Below are 10,467 nucleotides of genomic sequence, written 5' to 3'. Positions count from 1 at the left end.
CTCTATTCCAGGGATGAAAGTTTCTATATATACCTCTTAAGTTTATTAATTATACTATTTAGTTTCTGTATGGCTTTATTGTCTGTAATTTTGAGACATAACGTATTGAATTTTCCCACAGAATTGTATTTTTTGTGAAGGTCTCAAACTTGTACGTTTTTGCTGCATATATTCGGCAAACCATATTTTTTCATAAATTGTGCCTTTTATCAATATATAAAGTCAACATATTTCTTTGGTTCTCAAATTACTCTTGAATTAGTTGCTCTTCTTGTTTGATATCTTTTTAACCAAACTCACTGGTATTTCTTATGAATAGCACATGGCTGGATATCGTTACTTCACCCAGCCTGACAGCTTCTGCCTTTATATGGGGAATTTCGGCCAAGCGTGATGGGTCATGCATGCAATCCTAGCACTCTAGGAGGCTAAGGCAGGTATATTGCTTGTGCTCAGGAGTGAGAGACCAGCCTGAGTAAGAGTGAGACCACCATCTCTACTAAAAATAGAAAAACTATCTGGGCTTTGTGGCAGGTACCTATAGTCTCAGCTATGGAGGCTGAGGTAAGATCTCTTGAGCCCAAGAGTTTGAGTTTGCTGTGAGCTAGGCTGATGCCATTACACTCTACCCAGGGTGGCCGAGTGAGATTCTGTCTCAGAAAAAAATAAAATTAAATACGTAAATAAATAAAAATATATAGGAAAATACAGACCATTCAACTTAGCATAACTACTGATAATTTATTGTATTCTTTATATATGTTACTTTAGGTTTATTATTTATTTTATATTATGGCTTTCTCTGTTTCCTTTCCCATACTTGTTTTGTGGGGGATCTCTCTTTTTGGTTTATTTGTTGTTTGGAGTCCTTTCTTGAATTGTTTCTTCAGATGAGGGAGAACTGAGCAATACAAACTCTGAATTCTTCAAATTTTCAAATATGTCTTTTCCTAGGATATATTTTGGCTTATAGATTGCAGCCTTTTTATTGGTCTACATATTTCTGTACAGTTTTCTAGCTTACAGCATTAAAAATGAGAAGGCCAATGTCATTTTTCTTTCAGATAACTTGCCCCTTTTGCCTGAAAATTTGCATGTATTCTCTTCACTCTTAAGAGTATAGGAATTATACCTTTATATGGCTAGTCTGAGTGTTCTTTAGATCTGCAGATTTGAGCTTTTTAAACAAATTTTTAACACAGAGAGATTTTCTATCATTTTGTTATTCATTAGTTTCTTTGCTTTTATCAACTTTTTTTTTTTTTTTTTTTGAGATAGTCTCAAGCTGGGTAGAGTGCCATGGCCTCATCATAGCTCACGGTAACCTCCAATTCTTTGAGCTCAAGCAATCCTCTTGCCTCAGTTTTTTGTATTTTTATTTTTATTTTTATTTATTTATTTTTTTTGAGACAGAGCCTCAAGCTGTCCCCCTGGGTCGAGTGCCGTGGCATTACAGCTCACAGCAACCTCCCACTCCTGGGCTCCAGCGAGTCTCCTGCCTCCGCCTCCCAAGTAGCTGGGATCACAGGCACCTGCCACAACGCCTGGCTATTTTTTGGTTGCAGCCGTTATTGTTGTTTGGCGGGCCCAGGCTGGGGATTCGAACCCGCCACCTTAGGTGTACTTGGCTAGCGCCTTAGCCGGTTGAGCTATCGGCGCCGAGCCAGTTTTTTGTATTTTTAGTAGAGACAGGGTCTCGCTCTTGTTAGGCTGTTCTTAAACCTGTAAGCTCAAGCAATTTACCCATCTCCCCTCTCAGATTGCTAGGATTATAGCCTTTTTTTTTTTTTTTTTTGAGACATAGTCTCACTTTGTGACCTTCCATAGAGTGCCATGGTGACATGGCTCCCAGAAACTTCAAACTCTTGGGTTGAAGCAATTCTCTTGCCTCAGCCTCCAGAGTAGCTGGGACTACAGGTGCCCACCACAACCCCTGACCAGTTTTTAGAGATGGCGTCTCAGGGTTGTCTGGAACTACTGAGCTCAAGCGATCCACCCACCTCTACCTCCTAGAATGCTAGGATTACAGGTGTGAGCCACCACACCTGGCCCTCACTTTTATCAACTCTGTATTTCCTTCTAGAACTTTTGTGTCTTCATATTAAATCTCATAGATCTATCCTTTAAGCCTATTGTCTTTTTTCTTCACGATTTTTATCAATTTTTTCCCCTCTGTGCTTTCAGGGACTTAATTACTAAACCATATTGGTTACATTTTGACTCAAAAGTGACCATACTTTTCCTCTAATTCAATTATTACAGTGCTTAATCAGGAAGATAAATAGAGTTAATTTCCAAAAAGCCTATGGGTTCTGCACATGATGCTCTTTGTTATTTATGTTGTCCTTCATCATTCAGCAGGTATATTTCTTCAGATGCACATTCTATTTGTTTCTCTAACAACTGGACACTCTTATCTCTTAAAAACTAATTATCATCAGTTCGCCAAGGTCCAGGTATAGTGAATAGAATATTGTAAGTGGTAGCAGTCCTACACACAGGAGATAACAAAGTGGTCTCTACTTTTTTTGGCCATTGAATGGCAGCATGAAGCTTTCCATTTGCCTACAGGGGCACCTGGATAAAAATCTTTTTTTCTCCCTAGTCTCCTTACGATCTATGAGACTCAGCACAGGGATAGTTGGCTTACATTATCAGCTTCTTCCTGGACATTTTGGAGTCAAGGAATCCCATTGAATTGAAACAGGTCTTTTAGGGGTCCACAGATCTGAGGTCCAGGGTTATTTTTAAGAAATGCCACATTTAAGTTCTCATGTGTAGACTGTGATGCTGTGCCCCACGTTCTTATCCAGACCACAAGGAAGGGGATGGGGCGAGGTCCAACACCAAGTCTCTAAGGTAGTGCTCTAATCCTAAGGTTTTTATCTGTAAGTCTCAGTTTTCTGGTATAGGATCAGATAGCTTAGCAGGGAATAGAGAAGTTCTTTTTTTTTTTTTTTTTTTTTGCAGCTTTTGGCAGGGCTGGGTTTGAACCTGCCACCTCTGGCATATGGGGCCAGTGCCCTACTCCTTTGAGCCATAGGCACCGCCTGAGAAGTTCTTTTAGACAGCCATTTCTTAGAATATCCCCCCATAATCCATATACATCTTTACCATAAGAGTTACTGCCCTTTTCTGTGATTGACCTTATGAAATGGGAGACCTACTCATTCTCTTTAATATGAAAGGTTCTGATTTTCTACAGTTTTCACCAACTTTGGCATAGAGAAGACACAATCAGTGTGTCTGGGAGTAAAAGGCCTTAAGGATTAGTGTTCTTAATTAATTAGCAAACAATCATTTGCTTGAAACAAAATCCTAGGTTTCACTTTCCTCTCAAAATAAATTAAAAAATGATCCAAGTCCAGAAGACTGAGTTACACTTCTCATATCCTCTTCTACAAAATAATTTTGTCTCAATACACACTATTTTTAAAAAATGAGAATGTGAGTTAAATAACATCAACAGCTAATCTTTTATGTGCTAGGAATGCTAAAAAGTAAATTCTGTGGATTATCCACATTATTCCTCACAATCCTAATATTCTATGGGTCGGAGGCAGCATGGCAGAATCCCCCACTTTCAGTGTTCATTCTGATTGGTCAACATCTGTGTATTCAGGACTTTATCAATTATAACCACTTAACCACTTACTGAAGTCTTCATCTTACAGATGAGAGAGGTTTAATAACCGACTCTTCATCATCTAGTGGACAACAATGACAGATTTTAAACTAGTTCTTTCAGATGACAAAGTCCAAGTTTTTAAACACTATTCCACATTGTTTCTGAAAGTTCAAGCCAGAGAGAGGTCCATGAACAAAAATAAAATCTCTCCAGAGTTGTAAGAAATCAAGGTGCTCATTGTGTGTTGGGCCCAAGCAGATAGGTTCTTGGTCACCCACCCCTGCTAAACATTGAATCATAAACAGTTAATTTTTAGAGTACCAAATGTGTGAAAAACCGATTTAAGCATTTTAACTATACTAAGTCATTTAAGTCTAATAAGGCTGTGAAGTAGTTACTATTATTATACCTATTAATATTACGTCTCTTAAGGTGACACTAAAAAGTTAAGTAATTCAAGGTTAATATTAATAGATGATGTTTAGATCGGGCGCAGTGGCTCACGCTTGTAATCCTAGCACTCTGGGAGGCCGAGGCGGGTGGACTGCCTTAACTCAAGAGTTGGAGACTAGCCTGAGGTAGAGACCCCAAAACTCCGTCTCCAAAAATAGTTGGCATTGTGGTGGGCGCCTGTAGTCCCAGCTACTTGGGAGGCTTGAGGCAAGAGGATCACTGGAGCCCAAGAATTTGAGGTTCTGTGAACTATAACGCCAGGGTGTCAAAGTGAAACAGTATCTCCCCGCCTAAAAAAGTGATGTAGCCAGATTAGAATCCAAGGTGCCCCTTGCTTTTAAGGACTACCCTACAAAGGCTTCTTGCCTAATAAAGCGTTTAACTACTACTGATGCAGCCCAAGTTTAAGAGAGTGGGCTTTAAGAAGTGAAAACATTTCCCTAGTATTACACACTCAATACCAGGAGAGCAGGTGCATGGAACTTTTTCTGCGTTCCCAGGAAACCAAGGAAGAGCTCCTTCCCCCATCCCACCCCGACTTCATCTTATTCCCACTTTGCCCTTCCCTCCTCTGCCTGGAGTCTCCTGAAGAGCCTAGGACTAGGCAGGAAGGCGGGAAGGAAAAAAGCCCGACTGGACCAAGAACGAAGTGGATCCCAGGCAACATGAAGACGGAGTTCAAAAAGCCCTTTCCATGGCTGGGGACCTCCAACTTAGAGTTTAGGGGCGATGCTAGCCAGGGCCCGGGCTACCGGGGTGCCCATCCCGCCCAGGGCGCTGGACAGCGGGCATAACCACGCCTCGCCAACCAAAGGCGACTTGACAAGTCGCCCCCAAGTGTTTCTTGGGGTTCCCGTTCAGGAGTTCGGTCCCAGAAGGCTGTGAGGGTTCCAGAATTCTCCGAAGCCGTTCCCGTTCGGCTTCCCTGAAGCCCTAGCCGCACCTTCTTTCCCGAGGCCCTAAAAGCAACAAGAATAGTCCTATTCCTTTAATGTCGGGGTTTCCTTGCCCCATTCCTTGGCTCTGAAGTACCACGGTGCACACTTCTCCAGGAATAGAAGCCAAAGGGTAAAGGCCCGGAAGCGCCTTCATCCTTCTGGCCAATCAGAAGTCACGTTCTCCGGCGTTCTCTCTTCCCTCCCCGCCCCGCCCCTCCAGTATCCATGGAAACACTTGGAGTGTCTACTCTGGGTCCAGGGACTTCCGGTTCTGTCTTGCCTGGCCGCAGCCATTGTTTTTGTGGACTGAATGTTTTGGTTTCTCCTTGGAGGCTCTGCGAGTGATGTGGACTCTCGAGACGACAGAGCCAGAAGTGGACAAGGGCTGTATGAGTTGTGGCTGAAGGAACAGTGGCCGAATAGCTAGGGTCAGGGGCTGAGAAGCGACGCTGGCTTAGAAATTGGAGACACCCTTGTAGGTGGGTCCTTCTCGGCTTCCCTCCCTGGTTACAAATGAATAGGGGAAGAAGAGGGGAGGGTAGAGGCATCTGGAGCTCTAGATATGGGTAGGTGTCGAGGTGGAGCTCAGCCCGGGTATCCGGATGAGCAACGGAGGCCACGCACGGCTTCGCTGTAGACGCTGAGGCCCCGCAGAGCTATGTGGACTTGATACTCGGTGATTCTGCTCTTTGAGAAACATTCGTACGTATGTGTCTCCGGTGTTTACACTCTAGCAGCCCGTGGCGGGCAGAGTCTGCGGCAGCGTCTATCTGGCCTGCTTTTGGGGTGCACATGAATGAAGCGTTTTTCTCTTTAAAGAGAGAGGGGTCTCGACTAATTGCTTATCATTTTTCCCAGGGACCTACTTGTGATCGCCAAGGAAGGATCAGGGTGGCAAAGGCTCATGCCCCCATTGTACAGGTGAGGAAACAGAGGCCTTAGGAGATCTAGTTTTGTCTCTTAAAGTTCAACAGATGGTTGATGGCATAGTTGAGACTGTAATCAAGACCTGGGAGCCAATCCATAAATCTGGGATACTTCTCCAATATTCCTGGTACCTCTTTGATTGTGAATCCATATGTCTGTTGTAACAAGTAGGGGAGGGCAATGACGTCGATTGAAAAAAATGAGAAAAATACTTTAAGTATGGAAACTATTTAAGTGTACTGCCATTATTTCTATTACTTTTATTCTTGTTTTTAATCATCTACGTAATATGAATATAATTAATAAAATAAAGCCTTGAGGCTCAGAGAGATAGAAAGCATCTGCATCTCTGGAGGAACTAAACAGTGAAGTCAAATTCTGTGCTTTCAAGTCCAAACTAGAGTTGTATCCTTTGAAGTTTCTGGAGAGTCAGAAATAAATTCCAAGATGCCAGTGTTCATAGCTCTCATTTTTCATCATTGAAAGGGAATGGAACTGTTCTTAGGTTCTTTTTGACCTTTTTCTAAGAGATTTAGGGGGTCATACCCAGTATAGTGTATGGAGACTTGAATGAGTTTGGGAATTTGGAGTCATGCCCAGTTTTTCACTCCTCTTTTCTTCTCCCTTAGCTTAGCCATTTCAGCGCTCTACCCTTCCCTAGAAGAGGAGCACAAAGGAAGAAGGAGTGTCCACCATTTTCCTCACAGTCTGATCCCAGGTGAGTATTATTGTCTTTTCTTATTTATAAAATGATCTTGAATTCTCCATGAGCCGTGATAGTATAAGTGGCAATCAAGATGGATGGATCAGACTGCATAGAAAATGCTCCTTGGTTGCCTGAGAAGCTTCCTAGCCTTCTATGCAGCATGCCTCTACCCTTACCCAAAGTTTTTTCCCAGCATTTACTCATTCATTCAGTCACTCAAGTCTGCTATATAGTTCATACAGTTCTTGGTGCTCTGAGATAAGGAAATATGTCTTAACACTAGGGAATAAATCATATGAGGTTAGTAATAATTTCTGAAATTATCTACATTAAACAGGACCAGAAGGAGTGGCACTTAACACAGCAGCAGAATCAGATTTGAATAATCATTATGAATAGGAAGATACCATTCTAGATAGGAGAGTCAACACTGAGTCTCAGTATTTGAGGGACAAGTAAAGAAAATGGTCTAGTTCCAGGGGAGAATAAGTATGAATGTATAAAGTCAAGCCACATTATGGACAGCTATTGATGTTTAATTTGTTATCTATTCTTGTGTACCATTTAGAGGCTCCTTCATGTAACCAGAGGCAGCCATTATTGATATTTGGGTATATTTGCTTGTAGTCTTTTATCTAATTATTAAGGTACATACAGACTAATCCATATAAACACTAATATGTATGCATACATGTACATACATATGTGTAAAAATACACAGGTGTATATGCATATTCATAATGTGTATATAGAGAGACTAGTATATACATAAAAATTTGAATTGTGACAGGCTCCATGAGGGCAGGGAGTGTCCCCAGCGTATATAGAACTCTACCTTGGTGCTCAGTAAATATTTGTTGAATGTATGATTGATTGTTATTTGTATAATTTTTTACAAATGCTCATTTAACATATGAGCATTTTTCCAAGCACTTTTTTTGGTAGCATAAGTTTTTATAAGAATTGAGTGTCCCATTCCAGGTATATACCATTCTTTATTTAAAATTCTCTTCCTATGATTAATTTAAGTAGTCTGCTTAGTAGGCAATGAAAAGGAATGTAACTTTTCTTTTTTTAGTCAATGGGGATAAGAAAAGAAAGAGTAACATATATTAGGAATATTTCACAGAATAGCATGATAATGATTCCCATTTTAAAAAGTAATAATTAACACAAATATTGAGTATGTAAGTAACCTTTCAGTATGTTTTATCATTATAGCATATTGGTCGAAATACAGATTCTGGATATACTATGTAAGTTTCATGTCTCTACCACTTCTTAATACTGTAAATTAGATTGAGTTACTTAAACTAGTTTCTCACTGTTAAAGTGGGGAAAGAAAACTTACTACGTAGGGCTGTTAATCATACATGTAAAAAACAAAGGACAATGCTTGACATATAGAAAAAACTTACAGTTGATTGCTGTTACATTTGTTAATATTTAAACTATAATGCATATCTGATATCACTCTTTTTAGTCACTAAAACATAATAAGAATTGAGGCAGAGAATCAAGTTTAAATTTTTTTCCCTAATGTCTAGTTAGGGTGTTGGATTAGGCTTTCCTCATTATTCCTCTTTAACAATTTTCTTCTCACTTCAAAAGAACTTGAAAACCAGTTTGTCAGATCTTTTCCATCCCCACATCAAAATCTTGTTAGTATCTTGATCAGATCTGATTGAAAATAGAGATAAATTTAGTTAGAATAAAATTTATTTCTCCTACTTAAGATTGAGCAGGTTCTTCCTATTTTTTTTCAACACTATTTTTATCCTATCGATTTGTAAGACTATAGTATTTGGTAAGTTTATTTTTAGGAATTAATATTTTATGTTATTATAAATGTCACTTAAAAATACTTTGTAATAGGGCAGCACCGGTGGCTCAGTGAGTAGGGTGCTGACCCCATATACCGAGGGTGGTGGGTTTAAACCCAGCCCCAGCCAAACTGAAACAAAAAAATAGCTGGGTGTCATGGTGAGTGCCTGTAGTCCCAGTTACTCGGGAGGCTGAGGCAAGAGAATCACCCAAGCCCAGGAATTGGAGGTTGTTGTCAGCTGTGTGTGTGACACTGCCATGGCACTCTACCGAGGGTGATAAAAGTAAAACTCTGTCTCTTAAAAAAAAAAAAAACCAAACTTTGTAATATATGTCTAAACTCTATATCACATTTTATGTAATTTGAATTTTATTGTGATTTATTACATATGTCTGAATATTTAAAAACATGTATATAATTTAAAATATAATAACAACATGAAAACCTATGATCTAGACCAGAAAATACTTTAGAAAGCCCCCTGATGACTCCATAATTTCATTCTAACCCTCTTCTAAATGTTGTGTTTATTATTATTTCTTAGCTTTTTTTCCTGTGGGTTTAAATATACATTTGAAGCTTCATCTAATCAAGTCTCTGGAGCAAAAGAATGAGTTGACAGTAATGGAGTAAAGAATAAGGAAGCAATTAGCCAAATCATGTTTAATCTTTCAGAATTCATCAGTTTGGTATGTATCTCTTGCAAGCAGAGTACCACTATATTTTAAAACTCAATTTTAGTATCTTTTTGTCTGTTAATAGCTTACTTGTTATCTTTATTCCTTATATAATTTTTTTCTTTACTTTTATTCTGTATAGATAAATTGTACTTACTTGTACTTTAATATACGAGTCCTGCTTTTATTTTTCTAGTGGAGGAAAATACTTGTCACATACTCTAAAATATTATTTTCAAGGGAAATCTTATAGTATTTCTTGCTAACCCAAAATGCATATACCTGACAATTTAACTTTTAGAAATTTATGTTGCAGAAATAGTATTATGAGTGAGAGGTTATGATATATTTAGGAGAATTCTTGACTGTTATATTGTTATAGCCAAGAAACTAAAAACTGTCTTAAGTCCATATTATAGGAAGAGTTAAATCTTAGATGTCAATAAAGAGAAATGCTATGTAAATTTTACAAAAGATAACATATTATCTATTTTTGCATAACAAATTATTGTAATACTTAGCTTAAAATAACAAACATTATCTCACCCAGTTTCTAGGGGTCAGGACCCTAGGAACACAGCTGTCTGAGGGTCTCTTGTGAGGTTGCAGTCAAGCTGTCAGCAGGGACAGCAGTCATCCGAAGGATGCACTGGGGTTGGAAGATACCCTGCTAAGGTGGTTTATACACAGAGCTGTTGGCAAGAGGCCCCATTTCTCAATGAGGGCAGAAGACCTCAATTCTTCATCACTGGGCTGCCTAAATGTTCTCATAACATGGCAGATAGCTTCTCCACAGCTAGTGGTCTGAGGAGAGGGGGAGGATGGTACAGTGCCTTTTATGACCTAGTCTCCAAAGTTTACACCACTACTTTTCCTTTGTTTTTTTTTTTTTCCCTGTTTATTAGAAGTGACTAAATCCAGCCCACATTTGAGGGATGGGCAATTAGGATCTACTTCTTAAATGTAAAGTTATCAAATAATTTATGCACCAGAAATAAGATAGCTCTCTATGTACTGAAGTGGGAAGTTGTACAGTGTCCGGTAAGTGAAAAAAAGCAAATTAAAGAATTAAAGAAAACATGTCAGTGGAGTATGTATGTGAGCTTGTATGTATATGTAGAAGAAGGTCTGAAAGAACAGTGAAAACTTATTTACAGAGGCTATTTCTCAAGTTATTTCAGGGAGAGTAGCCTTTCAATTTTTATATTACTTCAATATTTAAAACATTTATGCACTTATTTTCATAAAGTCTAGCAAAAGAAACTAGATTCTGCTAGTATGTTTTTCAGAGAAATTCTTTTTTTTTTTTTTTT

The 10,467-nt window shown here is 39.0% G+C and overlaps 1 protein-coding gene across 1 annotated transcript in view; it reads left to right on the top strand.

The window, feature by feature from the left end:
- Positions 1–5,391: 5,391 nt before the first annotated feature.
- Positions 5,392–10,467, top strand: part of ZNF214 (zinc finger protein 214) — an 11,956-nt gene continuing 6,880 nt past the window's right edge. The window contains exons 1-3 of the mRNA XM_003781058.3: positions 5,392–5,498; positions 5,878–5,940; positions 6,576–6,664. Of these exons, the coding sequence (XP_003781106.2) occupies positions 5,924–5,940; positions 6,576–6,664 (106 nt within the window). The 5' untranslated portion in view covers positions 5,392–5,498; positions 5,878–5,923. The remainder of the gene's footprint in view (positions 5,499–5,877; positions 5,941–6,575; positions 6,665–10,467) is intronic.

This window comes from Otolemur garnettii, unplaced genomic scaffold (assembly GCF_000181295.1).
Source record: "Otolemur garnettii isolate 467f Iridium unplaced genomic scaffold, OtoGar3 scaffold00001, whole genome shotgun sequence".
Lineage (NCBI taxonomy): Eukaryota > Metazoa > Chordata > Mammalia > Primates > Galagidae > Otolemur > Otolemur garnettii.
This window is presented reverse-complemented; position numbering and strand designations above follow the sequence as displayed.